We start from the raw sequence: 18,592 nt of genomic DNA on the forward strand, positions 1-18,592 counted from the left end.
TTTGCATCAGTCCCCTCCCCAAACAAAACGTTCCCCTCACCCCAGGGCCACAGGGGGCCTTCAGGGGCTTTTGTTGCCTCCTGGAACCGTCTTCAGCTCTGCTCCACACGGAGCTCAGTACAACCCCTCTGCCAGAGGCTGAAGCACTCAGCACCTAAACAGCATTTCTCCCCTCCCCAAATGACCCCACAGAGATCACCCGACAAACACCCCCTCTCGCATAACAGAGATCCCGTGTCCCCCAGGGCGGCACCTACCTTGGGAGAGAGTCCCGGTGACAAACTGGTAGAAGAAGCGGATCACCCGGCCCAGCTGCCTCTTGCAGCGCTGCTGGCAGTGGCTCATGGCTCCAGCTCCCAGCGCTGGGGAGGGACCCAGCCGCACTCCCTCCCGGCTGCCAAACAGCCCCCCAGCTCCTCCGAGCAGCGGGCGATGCCCGGTGGAGGACTGAACCTTTCTGCCCGGAGCGAGCCTGCGGGCATCCGCGCCCGGTCCAGCCCGGCGGAGCGGGCAGCGGCAGCGCCCGGCAGCGCGGCAGCCGCCGGCCCCGCTCCCCGGCGGCGGGCAGCGGGAAGTTTTGCGCGGGGATGCTCCGGTGCAGGTGGGCACTGGGACAAAAGGTTAGGCGGCTATGCCTCTCCCGGGGCTCAGGCTCACGAAAGCTGACCGCTGAGAGGGAGCGGGGTGTCTGGGTTCGCCCCCCCGGGCCGTGCCCGCCCGCCGGCCCCCTCCGTGCCGCAAAGTTGCGGGGAGCGGCGGGGAGCAACGTCGGGGTGATGCGGGGTGCCGGGGAGCCCGGTGGTGCCAGCCAGTTCTCCGGCAGAGGCGGATGGACGCCTCCCTGGCTGGCAGAGCCTCGGGTTGCCCCTGACTCCTGATCCGCCCCTTGGCATCAGCTCGACCCGGCAATTCACGCCCCGGCTGGCCGGGAACCGGAGGCAGGTTGGTATGGCAACCCGCAGACTCCACAGGTCCCGCTGACCAATGAGGCACCGCTGCATCCCAGGGCCGCCTCTCTCCAAGAGCAGGCAAGGATGCTCCTTCCGGAGGGAAGCCGGCACCGAGAGCATCCTGCATCCCTGGACATCAGCCATCCACTCCCATTATCAAGTGTTGTGAGCATCCTGCATCCCTGGGCATCAGTCCTTCAGCCCTGCAAGTGTCTTGCATCTCCAGGCATCCACTTCTGCTGGCTCCACACCGGGGAGGAGACAAGGATGGGTGCAAGGATAAGAGGAAGAGGAGTCAGACTCCGAGACCACCCAGGCTAAGAGCTCCTCAGTCCAAAACTCAGCCTGTCAGCGGTCTGCTAACTTACACAGTATGCCAGAGCCAGAAGACAGACTGGAGTGTGGTGGCAGTGGGATTTCCCTGCTCCCAGAGCCAGCCTGAGATGGTCTGTGCACACTCAAGACAACATCCCTTCCCCAAGTCCCATTTTCCCAGGTGTATTCCATCTCTACAGTGCATTCACACCCCACAGCAGCAGGATTCTATCAGTTCTGAATCCATCCAGGCTCTATAATCTCATAAATTTCATCTCTTATTAATAGGGAAGGAAGTGTACAAAAAGGGACCTGATGGAAATTACAGCTTCTACTCCCTGGGGGATGGAAAAGAGGGTGGAGCCATGATACAGCCAGGAACAGCCAGACTGTCCAGTCCCTACTAATACCTCAAGAAGGAGCCCTAAGGGAAGGGGCAAGAGCACCACCACCTCCCACCAACCCTGTACTGTGGTTGGCATAGGGAACCTCACCCCTTGCTCCCCAAAAGAAGGGTCATTCCCTCCAAACCAAGCCCCCCCGTCTTACACAGGCTATGACCCTGCAAAAGGGGAGCAGCTGCCCAACAGAGTGTCTCCACACCACGGTATGACAGTGTCCCAGTATGGGGGGCACCAGCAGCAAGGGATGCTGCACTGGTCACTGCATTGCTGAGCCAGGTTTGGAGAGATCCTAAAAAAGGCACAACACAGAGCACAGCAGGGACTCGCATCCACAAAGCCCCAGGCCAGGGAAAGGCTGCAAGGGACATCGACGTCACAAGGGGAAGGGGACAATCCAGGCCAGCTGAGGCAGAGTGGGCAGCTCAGCAGTCAGAGACACAGATGTAGAGATAATCTGTGAATGCAACACCTTGACTGAATCTACCCCTGTGAACCACTTGCCCCCCACCCGAAAGTTCAGAAATTTGGGTAGCCGGCAGTTCCCAGTCCACTCCTGCCACTTTCCAGTGGCAGGTCTGGGGTTTAGGACCCTCAGATACCCCAAAGTATCCAGGAGCTCTGCTCCTGGCTCAACCCAACAACACACATTGGGACAGTTTCTTGCAGTGACCAGGTCCCGTGAGCTGTGTGATGCAAGGCCAGATCCTGCAAATGCACACCGTCCCCAATGCTGGGGGAAAGGAGCAGCTCCGCAGCATGTCCACGGAGACCAGCCAGCACAGCTCAGACCAAGGCAGCTGCCGCATCCCAAAGGCCCGCGGGATACAGGACAGGTGACAGAACAGCCACAGGAGGGTGCCAGAGCCCACAGTACGTGACAGCAAACAAAAGTTTGCAGATCCATCCCAAACCCCAATATCCAGCTCCTTGGAAGCCAGTTTCCATCTGACAGGGAAAGTTGCTCCATCCCAGCATGTCCCGGGCGGGTGAGACATGCAAGTGCCATCCTGTGCACCCTGGTCGTGACGATCACGCGGGACAGGGGATTTCCTGTCCCTTTCCGGAGCAGCAGATGTTGGCCATCCTGATCACCGACCCTGCTCCTCTCTGGGAAGCCGAGCAGGAATTCAGCACAAATCAAAAGCAAGCCACAAGGCAGCTGTTGAGCCCACCCTTACAAAACTTTTCTTGCTAAAGACCCCACCTGGGTCACATCCGCCACGGGTGCCACTGCAGGGTACATCCTACCAGCCTCCTGCCCAACAGCCAGCCTGTGGTTCTCCCAGACCTGCTCCCTGCTTGAGGAGGCCAGTGGTTCCCCAGCCCCTGCCCCAGCTGCAGCCCCAGGTGAACTCCAATCCCCACAGTGCCTCACTGTGGGGCAAAGGACATAATCTTCCAAAAAGATACTTAGAGTAGCCTGTGCCCCCAGAGCACCTGCTGGGCCCCCAAAGGGGACATGCCATTGCTGGAGCTGCAGCAATGGGAAGGAGGAAGACTATAGCTCCAGGCTCTGTCTCCAGCTCATGCTCCCCCCATTAGACCCTGGCAAAGGGAGATACTGCCCGCACCTCCTAATGCCGAGCCTGCGCTGGGGACCAGCCCAGCTCCCCGCTGTAGGGGATAAAGGGCAAATTCAGAGAGACTGAAGACCAACATTGTCCCGCACTTCCCTGCCCCAGTCCCATGCCTGCCTGCGGACTGTGCCGGGACACCTCCAGCTTGGAGGCACAGGAGCCGGGACAGGCAGTACAGGCCATGAGACGCACCTGTGATGCCCTGGGTGGGGACACGGACTGCCCACGCTCCGTGCCCCACGCTCCGTGCGGCCGCGGTGCCGCTGCCTGACGCTGAGAGGAGCCCCGGTACAGCGCAGCAGAGCGGCGGAGCCACGGGAGGTGAGCCGGGGACACGGCTCGTTCAGACGGCTGTGGCAGCTGATGGCACACGGGGGACAGGAGGGGACACGTGCTGTTGTGATGGAGCGTGGCCCTGCACGCCTGTGAGAGGATGCACGGGAACCGTAAAGGCCGTGCGGCCGCCACGGTCCGCTGGCAGTCCCTTGGAGGCTGAAGGGACAGTGACAGCACCGCCGAGGAGGGGGACACGACACAGCTGCCCACACCAGAGCCATTGCTTCCTTCCCTACCCAGGTCCTCTCCTCCCGAGATGGCTTCCTGGCAGATACATCCTTCCTAAAGCACCGATTACCGGGCTGGTACCTGCCGAGGGAATGCAGGGAGCTGCCGAGGGAATTCACGCTGCTTCCTGGCCATGAAATATTCATTAGCACAGCCGCCAAGAGAAGGGGGGAAATAAAAGATAAACAGAAGAGTGTGGGGGGAGAAGACACAATGCTTGCAGGCAGCTCAGCATGGTGGTGACAAGCCCATGGAGTGGCTGAATCAAGGTCTTTATACCAGTCATCACACCAGTATGTGGGTCCCCTGGTGTCCATGCAAAGTCTGACTTGCTGTCACAGGTGTCATGGGCACATAAACACCCCTAGAAAATGCAGCCAGGAACGAGCAGTCCTTGCAGGCACGTTCAGCACGGGTAGGGATGCCCTGTGATGTGCACATCACCAAGGGGCACCATGCTGGTTTGGTGGTCGGAGGCTGTTCCTGCCTGTGCCAGCCCTGGATGGTGCCTGGGCTTCAAAGTATTTCAGCCTGGGCTACACCCCCCCCAGGGAGAGAACCAGAGCAGGGCCCCAGCCAAGGGCCACCTTGGCCAGGGCATCTCTGGGCTCTCTGGAGTCATCCCGTGGCTGGCAGAAAGCAGATGCCAACATTTCTCTCAGGGAGGAAGGGCTGTCAGGGTGGGAGGCACATTTCCAGTAATGGGGAAGGGCAATCAGGAAGGGAAGGAGGAAAATTTCCATTACCAAGGAAGGACAATCAGAGTGGGAAGGATGCAGGACATCCTGCGACCCTGTGCCAAGCCTCAACCCACCACTCAAGCCCACAGCGACTGAGCAAATGCTCTATTCTCTATCTAAATAATTCAAACTCACCCTTTTTTTGGGATGGAGGGCATACATATCCCAGCAATGCCAGACCCACAGTTGTTTGGCAGGGAAAGAGCAGGTCCTGGCTCGAGGGAGAGCTCAGCAGGACTCACCCCAGAGCCAGGACACGATGAGGGAGAAGCAGGCGGCAGGGATCACTTCAGGAGCCATGAGCTTCTGGTTCCAGACACGCCACATCGGGGCGGGTGGCTCCGTGGGATCCCAGCACCGCTGCCACCCGCAGAGGAAGGCTCAGCCCAGCCAGCCCCGCGTGCTGTTGCTCTGCTCCTGCCTCCTCCCAGGCCGGGGAAACCGCAGCCTCCGGGTCTGGGGGAAGTGCTGAAAACGTGATGCCAGAGAAAATAAATAAGGCAGCTAATGAGGTAATTTGCATAGCTATTAGTAGTCAGGATTTGCAGCGGGTCTGACATGGGATGTGCTGTCACAGCGAAGTGCAGCCCGAGGGCTCTGCTGTGCTTGCAGAGGGAAACACAAAGCAGCCGTGCTGCGGGCACACCGCAGGCACCCACCGCAGGCACCCACCGCAGGCAGCCGCCGCCCCACCACCGGGCACGTGAGGGGGGCAGGAGCAAATCCAGCAAGGAGGCGGAGGAAGGTTCGGAGCAGGGCACACGGCCTGGGAGGAGCTGTGTGCTCTAACCGTGAGCCCCTCCTGTCTTTGGCCACACACCCTGCGGCTTGGCCCTGGGATGTACAGATCATGGGCCAGCACACAGCTCCCACCTTGCCAAGGCACGTCCATGAAAGCACGAGCTTGCGAAGGCCAAGGAAAAGCTGCCAGCAGCCCAGGCTGCCTCGCAGGGCAGCCCTGCCATGTCACAGCCAGCTGGCTCCTTGTGCTTTCCCATCCAGAGCTGGCCACAGCTCCCTGCATCCCTTACATCTGCTTGCTCCCTTGTGAACCTGGCCTAAAACACATCCCAGGACAAGCACAAATCCTTTCCTACCCCAATCTTTGCTGCCAGCAAACCCAGCTCACTCTGACTCCCAGCAGAAGGTGCAATTTTTGGGATGTAGGACTGTGCATGAAGCATAATGCCATCAACAGCTCTGCATCATAACTGCACCCATCCTTAGCTGTTCGGGTCAGGAATCATTGAACCCCAGCAGGCAGGAGGGCACTGGTCATCCTGGTATATTCAGGAATGCAGGGGCAACACACCTGCAACCTGTGACACTGCTGGATCCCCAGGCTGCTGTGCCCAGTAAATTAGCCATGTGATGGAGAGGAATGGCAAGCAGGGCCACTCTCCCCGGGGCTGCCAGGGCATGTCTGGCTTTGATCACAAACACGCGACGACAGCTCAGCTCGTTCTCAGCTGGTGGATCTTGCTAAAAAATGCATGTGACGTGATCTGTCTACTCAGGAAGGCGCTGCCAGGGAAAGAACCCAGCCCAGCGCTGTGCGCTGGTCCTGCAGCACCCACCTGCCAGCAGCTGGCAGGCAGCAGGTGATGGGGCAGCAGCCTGTGGCACCACGCTAGGGACAAGCACATGCCAAAGCACCTCTGCAATGCAGGGAAAGGATGAGGCACCCCCACCATCTGATGGCAGACACAAGCAGAAAGACCCAACGAATGTGTGGTTGGACAGACAAATGGACACAAACTCCACCACCAATTTGGGTGGTGCATGTCAGGCCAAGATGAAGGTCAGAGCCCCCCAGGGACCACCCTGGTGTGTCCATCACCCCCAGAACCCCCGTGATGGCCCCCAGACATCCAGGTTGCCCTGAGACACTGACTGCTCCCAAGCTGAATTTTTTTCATCAGTTCTGCTAAATATTTTAGGTATTTACACAGAAAAGCTCTCTGTGCTCAGCGGCATGTCAGCCCCCTTGGCATCACACAGGCGGCCACAGACACACCCGCGCCCGCCAGGGCATGAATAATTCATTGACCCCATGAACAGGATAGAAGCGGCGGGTAGGAGGGGACAAAGTTGGGGGAACGGCTTCATCAACCCCCACCCTGGCTCCTGGGGTGCACCCCGAGTGTCTCCGTGTCCTGCAATGGGAAGGCTAAGAACTGCACCAACAGCTGCAGGGAAACAGACGCACAGGGAAGGGAAAGCAGCCAGGAGCTGAACCCAGCCCTGGTTATAGGGCTGACACATCGAGACTGCAGCTGTAAGCAAGTAGAACCATAACCTGCCTGGACCATCTGGGGGCATTTCAGAGCTTGTTGTGTCTGAAAAGCACAGCAATGTTGGGGGCATTTATCAGGATATATCAGGCAGTGAGGCAGCACAGCCCCCAGCACCTCCAAAGAGCATGGTCTTTACAAGTGGGCACCTTGCTGTATGGGGGCGCACAGCTCGCACTGGGGCACAGCACAGACACGGCATCTCCTTATCCCAAACCGAATCTTTCTGCTCCTCAGATGCTGACCTTGCTCCATGCCCATGGCACCCCATGAAAATCAGCAAGGATTTCCATCCCCAGCCCTGTTCCAGTGCCCACTCCAAGCCTCACCAGGGTCTCCTGAATTGAGAGGCTGGGAAAAATCTCAGCCTGGTCACAAGCGCTGCCAGCCCTGCCCCCAAGTCTGCTCCAGGAGAGGACATGGTCCTCAGCATTTCTCCAGCCTTGCCACCCTCACCACCCCAACACCAAGCCACAGGGACAGTGACAAATGAAATGAGCTCCGCACAATCACACATAGGTTGGGCTCCAGCAAGTGGGAGGTGGCACTAGGCTCATTTCCTTGCAATCAGCACTCTCTTGGCCACCAACAGATCTGATTCTGCAGGGTGACAGGAGGAAGCACAGTGGGAGCAGGCTGGGACACGACCTCGGCTCCCACGTGTTCAGGCAGCCCGGGGCTGCCTGTGGGCCAGGGAGCGGGACACCCTCTGTCACCCAGGCAGATGCTGCCGCGCCGAGTGACACGGGCTATTAGCACCAGCGCTTATCCAGGGGCTCCGGCACACACTGGCTGCACAGCTGGGAGAGGGAGATAAGACGCCCGGAGGGGAAACATACTTCAAATGGCAGGAATCTCCCCCAAAATGGACTTGGCTTGAAGGCACCGAGAGTGTTTGCTGCTATTAATAACTCCAGCACTGCAACGAGGCGCGTGCCCTCAGCTCAGGGAAACACGGCAACAAGGCAGGGAGGGAGAGCAAAGTGGTGCTGGAGATGGGACTGAGGTCCTGACCCATGGCTCCTCACCAAGCCCATGGAGCCCCCATGCCAATCACACCCCAGCACTGGCCTGAAGCCCCTGGATGGGTGGCTGGGTGGACCTGGGGGGCTCAGGGAAGGGCAGACTTTCAGTGGTCAGTGCTGCCTTTCCAACTGTCCACAGCTCACCTGCACCTTTCTCCAGCCTTAAGCCAAGACACTGCACATCCCCATGGCTGGGCTAATGGCCCCCCATGCAGCACTGACCCTCTCTCCACTTGTTCCCTGGGTGATGGCTCAGCCCTCCACCCTGCTGCGCTCTCTGCCCCATGGGCCAGCAGGGCTGCCCACTCAGCATCTCCAGGGCACCCGCTCAACCCACTGGCAGCCCAGGGGGGCCCCCACAGACTGCCTTTTAAACTGACATTTTGGGGACAGGAGAGCTATTTTCGGTTGTTTCAGAGGCAGTGTTTCCATTGCAGTTTGTCTGCCTCCACTGGAGGGAGGGATGCTCTCCCTGGAGGTGCCATGGCCGGCAGCTTTGTGTTGGGCTGTGGCGCCCAGCACCCGCTCCGCACCACTGAGTCATCCTCATCCCTCCTCTGCCTACCCAGTGCCTGGACCCGCTGTGCTTGGGAGATATCCCTGGGTTCCCACTTGGCCAGGAGGGTCAGGAGCATCCCATGTGGAAGAGGGGTGGTGGAAGGCACAAGGCAGAGCCTGGGGGCCTTGCTCCTGCCTAAGACCGTCTCAGCATCAGCAAGTTGTCTTCTACACACCTTAATGAGACAATCCCAAAAATGAGCACACAGAGTTGAACAACCCCCCCTCCCTGGAGCCCCCAGGCACTCTTGATAGGAATAAATGTGCCTGGCAATTATGGAGGGAGAGTACAGCCTCCCAGTGCAAGACCTGCTGAGAGACGCAGAAATAAATATGTTAATAATCAAATATCTATCCTGTGTCTGAGCTCACGGGAGGACTTTCAAGTCTAATTAGCGGAAGATTTGTACCATTGCTGCCAGGGCTCGAGGGACAATTTGCCGTGGTTCCCACAAAGTGAGAGGTTCTGCTATAACTAGCCAGCAGCATCTCGTCTGCAAGGATTACCTCCAAACCTCCCCCGCGTTCTGGGCTGGGGGCAGGAGGGACCCAGGTTAGCCAAGATGAGAGATGGCCCCAGGCTTTAATCTGTGCCAGTCAAGTCTGGAGCTGCAAATCCAGGGCAGGCAGGAGGACAGGCTGTGAGGTTGGGCAGCACACCAGGAGAGCTACCCTGAGCCAACAGGTCATCCCACGCTCCCACATCTGTACACAACCCCCTATGTCGTCATGGAACTCCTCTTCCCACAACATCCTGCCACAAAATCCCAGAGTGCCTCTAAAACTGCTCCATCTCCAGACAGATCATTTCCAAGCCAGGGTTCCGACACCCAGCGCTGTTCACAGTGGGGGACATTTCCCAGTCTACCCCAGTCAGACATGTTGTACATCTATCTCATCCCCGACCCATCATAGCAGGATGAGCAGTGCCCAGGGGAGTACTCCTACCACCCCAGCCCACATGTTTTTAAACAGGGCCATATCCTGCTCCTGAGGATGTCATAGCAGACTCCATTTCCACTGCTACAGCAACTTGTGGGGTGGCTGTGATGGGGAGAGCACCCAGAGCAGAAAGACACAGGGGCAGCACCTGGAGGTGGACCACTGGCAGTGCCCAAACCAGGACCAGCCTCCAGGGGAAGGTGCAAAGGCAGAGAAACAGCAGAGGGATGAGGGAAGGGATGGAGAGAGAGCAGAGGGAGCCATGTCCGTGTTGAAGAGCAACAGCACACCCAAGGACGCTCTGCCAAGCAGGGAGTGGGACCCATGTGTCTGGTCCCACAGGGGGATAGCCTGGCAGATGCTCAGCCAGAGATCACTGACCTGGCAGCACCTGCCAGGGGCACTCATTAGCACCAACTAATTGTGGGCAGAGGTGTCTGGCCTAGCAGCACACTCTTCCCAGCCTGGCAGCGGGCAAGGCTCCAAGCTGAGGGGAGAATTACACACAGGGTGTCAGTGGTCACATCCAGGGCACTTCCTCAGGGTTGGCCTGAAAACATCTGTGCCAGAGTCCTGTGCCCATGAACAACAAATCAGCACCTCATCCCTCCCAAGGGCATGCAGGTACCCCACGTTCAGCCACGTTGCCCAGCCCGGGGCACAGCCATTCCCATCCAGCTCCTCTGCCAGCCCCGCGAGACCTCCTCAGTGCCACTGGGTTGTTCATCCCAGCAAACGAGGGGTTACCAGCCCCTCACTTCCCCACAGTTATTTAATTAAGCAGTGATAAAAGAGAAGATGTATTATCCAGAGAGTGACAGCGGGTTGTAATTACAGCAGGGCAGGCTGAGAAAACAAACAGTGCTGCGGGAGGCACAGGACGGTGCGGGGCTGGAGGGACACCACAATCCCTTGGGACCCGCGTCCCTGTCCCGGCACTGTGGTCCACGGCAGAGGTGGGGCTCTTGAGTCTGTGAGGGATGGAGGAGGGGGAAAGGCTCCTTTGCCTCCATGGGTGTGGTCCCAAAAGAGCCTCTCCCTCCAGTTTACACTGGGCTGGGGTGGCCCCGATCCCAGCCCCTTCCGGGGATGCTGGGGGACGAGCAGCCCCAAGAACAGCAGGTTTTCAGTGGGTCACTTCGAAATATTAGACACCATCTCCTTCTTCCCCCTTCTGCTTCAGGGCAGCCCCCTGCACCGAGGGGCTTGCTGCCCAGCTGAGGCAAGGGGACAAAGTCCCAGCTGGGACATGGCACCCCAAAGGGGTTCTGCCTGCTCCTTCCCCCCTACTCTCCCGAGCCAGGCACGATGCCCTTCTGCTGGGTTGCTCCAGGCTTGGGTTTGAAACTTGTGCCTGGTGTCTCACGCAAACAAACGGGTGGAACGTGGGGCACGGCCACGCTGCAAACAAGCAGCTCACAGCCCCGTCCCCACCCAGCCGCCAGCAGCTCTCCCTGAGGAGGGAAAAAGCTTCACTCCCATGTTCACTCCCAGGGGTTGGAGGGTACCACGGGTACCACCACAGTGGCACTTGGGACACGTCACGGTGGCTCGGTCTTGAGCAGTGCACGGCACTTCCTGCCCATCCTGCACCATCAGACCCTGTGCAGGCCCCAGCCCCAGCCACATCCCTTCCCTTCATTAAATCCTCCTGCCCTCAGCCCAATCCTCTTACGCTCTCCCTCTCCCATTACAGCATCTTTAAATTAATGCCTGGCCAAGCATCGGATAGAAGGAAATTAACCCTGGGAAGGGGGAGCAGCCTCCACAATGCCTCTTATCACCTAAAGCACTCTTCCTTGCCCTTCTCCCACTCGACATGCAGGGGAGACACTGGGTCTACCACAATCACAGCAAGCATCACTCAAGCACAGGCTGTCAGCACCGACACCCCTTAGCTGGTGGGGTGGCAAGTGCCCCCTCCAGCCAACCCTCTACTTGGGAGGCTGCAAGGTCCCCAGGAGAGACCACCAGCTGTGTTTGGGTTTACACCAAAACCAGCCAGCTGGGAACTCACTGGGAGCAGTTCCAGAGCTGCCTGCACCTCTGCCAGAACGCTTTGGGGTCCCCAGTTCTGGAGCAAGAAGCCAGGAGGGATTTGGCTGCTGGTGGGAAGCACTTGTGACCCAGCTTGGGGAGCTCAGAGGAGCTGGACTGGGTAGGAGGCAGGGATGTGGCCAGAATGAAGGGTGCAACAATACACACCCTGATCAATGCAGGGGACACTTCTTGCCTGTGTCACTGTGGGGGAGTTGGAACACGCGCCTTTCGGAGGATCTGTGTGAGGGTGAGCAGACACCAAGGCCATGACAAACGGGTCCATCCCCCCAGGCTGGGTTTCAGTCAGGACTTGATGGGTTTTGGAAAAATGCCCTAGGGATCCGACCCCTTTGCTGCCAGCATGGGGCAGCTGTGGAACCAGCAGGATCCCATCAAGCTGCCCTCTCCCAGGGCAGTGGTGGCCAGGACCAGTAATTGCTTGCCAGAGCAGCGCTCCCGCTGATCCTCTCCGTTATGCAACAAATTATTCCACTCGCATTAATGACTTTGCGGCAAAGGGGGAAATGACATGAATGATTCCTGGTGCCTGGGAGTGACTCACTTTGCATGACGGAGGGGAAGCAAGCAGGGAGGGCGGGCTCCAGGGGAAATTTGTTTGGGTCAGCATGAGCAGCAGAGGGCTGGGGATGGGCTCAGAAGATCAACTTCTAGAAGCAGAGTGAGGGGGAAAGAAAGAGGTGCTTAAGGGCAGATCCCACCACTCAGGAGAGGGTTGAGATGCTCCCAAGAGGTGCTGGGATCAGTCATAACCACAGCGTATTACGTCATCTGTCACTGTGCTGCCCAAGCCCCACATCCCTTTTCCACCTGTGCTGTGACCCCAGAACTTGGCACCAGCAGCTCTCCCTCCCTGCTCCAGGGTCAGACGAGACCTCAAGCAAGTGCAGCCAGGGCTGGGGGTGCTGAACCACCCAAATCCAGCATGCCCCTAGGAGTCCAGCAGGATGGGAATCTGCCCGCCACAGTCCTTGAGGCAGCAGTGGTGGAGGCAAAAGGGACCTGTCACATGGGCTGCAGTACAGAGCCTGGCATCCGACCCAGCACCTTCTCCCTCACCCCTGGAGACTTCACTAAATCACACCATTAAAAATTAATGCGTATTCTCTCCTGGAATAAATCAGGAGCTGTCAAGGGCCAGTGCTGCCAGCCACCTCCTGGGGACACCAGAGACACGTGGAGACACACCAGGGACTTCACAACAACCCACTGCCAAGTAGCCCCGGGGGGGTCCTTGCAGTGACAGAGGGCCGGGCGGATTATTGCCTTTAAACCCATTCAGGGGCTTTCTGTAAGCAATGCAATTTTAAAAAATTCAATCTAGGAAGAAGCAATTAACCAAAGGGGCCAGGAGCAATGGCTCGCCTGTCTAATCTTGTTAGCAAGCAGGCCGGTTCTCATTTCACCCCACCACAGCTGCACGGCCTGCAGTAACCGGTGAAAGCAGACAGACGGCTCTTCCCTGGTTCCTGACCTGGCTCCTGATGGGTGTGTGAGTTTTCTGGTGCCTCCCTGCATCCCACAGGGCTACACCTTCCCCAGCTGGGTCAAGGAAACCCCTCTTCCCTGTGACTCAGATCCTGGCCAGCCCATCACCAATAATACTCCATCCCTAAAAAGCACATTTTTGGTGTCCAGATGTGTGGTTGGTAATGGGAAGAGGACAGGTAAGGGAGTTGGTGCATCCCAGCTCTGCTGCTGGGGGCAGTGCCTGAAGCCAGGAGCAGGGTCCCACTTTCTACCCCACAGAGGCTTAGTGACAGGGTCATGCCAGTCTCTCATGGTAGCATCTTGCCAAGAAACCTTCCTCTGCTTCAGATTGTCGAGCCTCTCCCCAGGAGGAATGTCACTGCCATGGGAAGTGTCTCACAGGGACAGCAGGACAGACCAGGGTGTCCAATCCTATCCAGCTCTCAAGTCTCTGCAGGGCAGAGCTGTGGCTGTAGCAGCAGATTTGTGCCACCATCCCACCTGCTGATATAGTTACTCCATCATTGTCCCTGACCTGCTCCCTGGAGAAGGACTGCAGGTGAAGCTGTCCATCTCCACTGCCAGCCTGGCACCATCCCTTGGGGCTCTGAGTGTTCCTTGCCTTCCTACGGGCACTGCTGCTTCTGCAGCATGGTCCCTGATGGACCTGTCTGTGAGCAGTCAGACCCCACACCTGGCTCCCATCCAGAACAAAGCCATCTGCCTGTCCCAGTTATGGCCCTAGGCTCTCTAAGTGGAGAGTGGATTGGGTTTGTTTGCATGCAGGGGTGTGCAGTGCCCCCACTTGCACAGGCACAACCCCTAAAACACTCACTGCAGATGAAGCTGGCACAGGAATTGGGTAATCACGCAGGCTCAGAGCCGGGGCTCCTGCTTGTATGTCCTGCAGACCTCAGGGTCTCAAGGGCCCCCACGTCCCCAGGTGGAGTGAGCAGGAGCAGCATGGATGGGACATTGACCTTCTTGCCCAGAGTCCCCAGCAGCAATGCCAACACCAGCCTGGGGTTGGGAGGGGTGCCAGCTCCCTGAACAGGAGGCATCTCCTACCCAACAGGTTCAAAAGCAGAGTGCTTCCTGCCAAAATGGGGCTGGAGTCATCTGGAACCTGATGGAGCTGAGCCTTTGGGGCTGGAGAGGTGAGCAAGGCGTGGACACGTAAGTGCATGTCAATGCCAGTGAGTGCCTTCCCTGCCCAGGAGTGTCCATCGGTGACTTGCCCTGTGTGGACCAGAGAAGAAACATTCAAGGAAGCCCAGGTTCAGAGGCAGTGAAGGTGGCAGCCCTCCACACCCCCCCAGCTCCCCTCCCGCAGGGCTCCATCTGCAAACAAGCTAATTACTCTCACTGCTCCCCAGGGGCTGCACCACCCATTTTCATTTGAAGCGGAAGACAAATTTACTTAAAAGCCAGAAGCAGCCAGAGCCACGGCAGCTCGGGGACAGGAGGACCCCAGTAAGAGCCTCCCACCCAGCACAGCCCGGCTGCCACAGAACATTTGCAAAGCCCTCGGGGGGGTATTGCTGGGAGCGGGGCCACTCACCCCCATGGCATGGCATGCACCCAGCCCCAGCTGCCAGCAGAGCACTCTGGCATGGACAATGGGTTGAACACGACCCCTACACCCATCCACAGACCCTGCCCCATAGAAAGGGGCTCCTCTGCCTCTTTGCTCCTAGGGAAGCCGCTTCCAACAGCCCCAGCAGTTCACCTGCTCAGCAATAACCACCCTCAGAGTTCTACAGTGTTAGTGAAGGGTTGTGATTCCCCACCTCAAGCCAGAGCCCCTCACCATGGCATCATCCCACCCAGCTCAGCCCCCCCCCGGCGAGGGATGGCAGGGAGATTCATTTCACTAAAGGCTCATTTATCTGCGGCACGATTAGAGAGCAGGGCTGGGATCCATCCCGGCGGCAGGAGAGCGATCTGCCAGCAGATGGATTTATCATCTCCCAAGCACAGCAATTTGGCTTAAACAAAACCAAACCACTTCCCCTAATGAAAACATCACTAATGAGGAGAGCCAGCAAGGGAGGCAGGGGCAGCTTCATGGATGGGGTCTCTCCTGTCCTTCAGGGCTGGCACAACCCACTGATGTCCAGGCTGTTAAGGCATGAGGCTCAGCTCCAGCTGGGACATATGGACCCAATACAGCCTGGAAGAAACCAGAGTTTGCTCCAGGGACCAAACCTCCTCATGTCCTGGCTCCCAAAGCTCTGAGGGCAACTGGTTCCAGCACAACACACAGTATGAGAACAGCACCACCAAGTCGAGACACCTTCTCCAGCTGTAACGCAGCCAACAGTGAGGAAAAACTCTATGCCGAGACACAGAAATGGTGAAAGAGCCTGTGCTTGGCCAGCCCGGTGCAGCAGGAGCTTGGCCGAAGTTTCGACAGTCCATGAATTATGCATCAGCATCTGTAGCGATCAGCCGTTTAACCGCCCCAACCAAATCCGAGAACTTCCTGTCAATTAATCCTGTGCCACCAATTCCCCATGGACTCCAACCTGCCTTTGCTTGCAGGGATGCAGCAGTGGCTGCCAAAACCTCAGCTCCAGCCTTTCCACCTGTGAAATCCAACCTGCACATGAGCAGAGGTACCCAGCAGCATCACTCACATGCTGCTTGCCCCATGCGTGGCTAGGAGCAGCATCCCCTCCATCAGCGACCCTCAGGATCTCAGCAATGCCACAACACCCCATGAGAGAGGAGTCATCAGCATCAGAGGACTGCAGACAAGCCAGGACAGCAAAAAGGGAAGAGGAAGAGGGTACAGATGCCAGAAGGAGGGAGACAGCAGACAGAGATGAGGCAGAGTCAGGCAACAGTCGCATCACCCCGAGAAGGTGCAGCAGCCACTGAGGGCAAGGCGCTTTGGCACAGAGATGACCCATGGGAGCCCCTAACCCTGGCACACAACGGGGACACCCTTCCCTACAGTACCCCACCCTGGCAGAGGACCTCCTGGGAGCTTGGGGACCTGGCTCGAGGGTCAGCGTGGCTTCCAGCCCAGCCTCACTGCCAGACTGCAGGAACAGAAGGGGCAAGCAGAGGGAGGTCGCGTGGGGCAGCAGCAGGAGGGGAGGCAGGTTAGCGGGGGAGCAGGGGGGTGGGCAACACGCCGTTTCCACAGGTCAGACACCCAGGGGAAGGACACTGGTGGGTGTCACTCCTCCTGGGGGCTGCTCCTAGGAGGAGGGGACAGCCCATGCCTGGCAGAGACCAGAGGGATGCAGGCAGCTGGCCCTGCCAGACTCGTGAGGGCAGGGCTGTGCACCCAGGGCTGTTCCCGAGGAAGCAACTGGACAAGAGAAAGACCTTTATTCTGGATGTGGGCGAGCTGGTCTTGGGCACCGTCTCCACCCCAGCCCCCTCCCTGGGACCCACCCAGCACACGGGCACAGCACACAACCTGCCGTGCACACTTGCAGCCAGGCTCCTGGCCAGCCCCTGCCTGCTCATGCCCTTGCTCCCACCCAATGACCCTGTCACTCCAGCAGACACCAGGGCTTCCCCCTACACATGCTATTATTTAGGACAGGCTAGTACTGACACCTCCTCCACACTCTGGGAAATAAATTATCCCCCGTGCAGATGGAAGTCCTACGCTATGGCAGGCTGGTGGAGATATTCCCCCCACCTGGCTGATCATGGGCTGTGAGCAGACACGATGAAGCTGCCGGGTTTGCCGGCAGAAGAACAAGCCCCTGGCACAGCTCTAGATCTGCCCATCACCTGGGACCCTCCTACGGCACTGCTGGGACGCAGCTCCTCAGCTTTATCCCATGGCAGGAACCAGAACCCTGCTCCCACGGTCCTCCCATCGACCCGACTGGCCTGTTCTCCTTCTAATGTGTCTGTGGGGGATAGCTTGGCTCCACCTCTCCTTTCTTACTGCCGTGGGGAGAAACACCTCTGAAACACCCTCCAGGCAGGGAGTAGAGCTCAGCCAGATGCTGCGCTGCCGCTATGCTGCTGCCTATGGCTTTCATCTCACAGGGTGGGCTTCTCAAATTGCTAGGATTTGGGGAGTCCCCATCCATCAGCTGTGTCTCTGGAGACAGGAGGATCCCAAAGCTCTGCAGATGATCTCTATAGCAATTGCTCAACCCTGCAAATGCTGCGGCTGCCTTTGGGGTGGAGCAAAGCGGTTGCTTGAGTCCCCAGATCATGACAACTGGAGGAAAAAAGCAGATGTGAAAAAGCAAGGGTGAAAAGTGAGCCTCCTAACCCCTTTTTGGGGACCAAACAGCCCTGGAGATGAATCCATCATCTTTCCAAAAGGCAGTTAGGGGGTTTGCCTCACCCCAAACAGGCTAGATATTGACCCCGTGCTGGCACATGCTGTCCCACTCACAGGATACAGCATGGCTAGGAGGGGCTTGTCCAATGGGGTAAGACAAGTCCCAGGCCACCCACCCCTGCTCCCCATCTGGAGCTAGGGCAGCCCTGATGCCCCACACATCCCTGTGGAGCATCAGGCAGGAGGGAAACCCTCCTCCGAGTTCACTCACCTCTCACACTGCCAGCATTCAGGGTCAGGGATGCAGTACCTGCGCTTCTCGGGACAAAGTGGCACTGGATTCGCATTTCTTCTGCATGGAGAGCCATGGCCAGAGCAGTCCTGAGACAGTGGCTCTGGGCTCTGCTTGCACACTAATCGCTCATGCCATTAGAGGCTGGAGGAATAATGTGATTTATGGATGGCTTTTATTTCTCGCTAGCGTCATCTAAATATCCCAGAAATGGACCAGTTTAATTTCCTGGTGGTGTAACCTAAACATTTCTCTCCTTAATCCCCAGGTGGGTGCCCAGCCACAGGCTCAGCAGCCAGGCAGGCATAGCTGCTTTCTGCCTCTGCCCCGCGCCGCCGCACCGGGGCCAGCACAGGCAGGGGCCGTCCCGGCTCGCCCCAGAGCAGCCAGCCGGCGTTCCCCCGGCACAGGGAGCGCTGCTGCTCTCCCCCCTGCTCACACGCAGGCAGTTCTCATTCACTCGGGCCTCTCGCACACACATCCACATGCCCACATAGCCGGGGCAGATGGGCATCGCTGGAGACGCCGCAGGGAGTGGGGGCTGTCACTGCACCCTCATTTTCAACAGCTTTTTAAAATTAAGAATGAGTGGACATTGAGGAGAGTTTCTACCCTGAGCACAGCTGGGGGCCCTGCTTCCTGTTAGCCCCTCTCCTTCTTCTGGAAGTGGGTACTGCTGATCCTTCTCTGGGCATGCATAGGTGAGAATCACATTGCTCACCCCTGGTTTTTCGGGCAGTGATGGGGAGGCAGCAGGACTGACTGCTGTCCCTGTACACGCCAGCAACTGCTGGAGCTCCCGTGGGGCTGTCGCCCTGCCTGACACCAAATCATCTCTCAGTTAACAACTCTTGCATGGCAGATGTCCTCTAAACTCTGGCACACCCTGATGGATGGGGGTCTCCAAAGCTGCAGGAACACCCCAAACTGCTCGTGCTTGACCCCAAGCAGAGCTGAGCTACCAAACAGCAGGTGCCAGCAGCAACCCTCCCATCTGCAGCAAGAGACAGCCTACACTGGCACTGCCGGCTTCACCCCAGGGCTTTGCTACAGCACTGTGGAGGTCCCAGCTCCTTACCATATCTCCAGGATATCAGGAGAGCCAAGATCAGGTTAGAAGCCATGGGGTCAAGACAGTA

General features: G+C 58.2%; 1 protein-coding gene across 5 annotated transcripts in view; it reads right to left on the minus strand.

The window, feature by feature from the left end:
• KCNIP2 (potassium voltage-gated channel interacting protein 2) overlaps window positions 1-18,592 on the minus strand; it is a 44,088-nt gene that overhangs the window by 23,734 nt on the left and 1,762 nt on the right. The window contains exon 1 of one of the 5 annotated variants that reach the window (XM_032116286.1): window positions 17,433-17,748. The exons of 2 other annotated variants lie outside the window; for them this stretch is intronic. In XM_032116286.1, coding sequence (XP_031972177.1) covers window positions 17,433-17,529 — 97 coding nt within the window. In that variant the 5' untranslated portion in view covers window positions 17,530-17,748. Of the gene's footprint in view, window positions 1-257; window positions 619-17,432; window positions 17,749-18,592 lie in introns of those variants that run through there. 2 more of the 5 variants (XM_032116290.1, XM_032116292.1) reach the window with 2 other exon arrangements.

The sequence above is a fragment of the Corvus moneduloides genome, chromosome 8 (genome assembly GCF_009650955.1).
Source record: "Corvus moneduloides isolate bCorMon1 chromosome 8, bCorMon1.pri, whole genome shotgun sequence".
NCBI classification, from domain to species: Eukaryota; Metazoa; Chordata; class Aves; order Passeriformes; family Corvidae; genus Corvus; species Corvus moneduloides.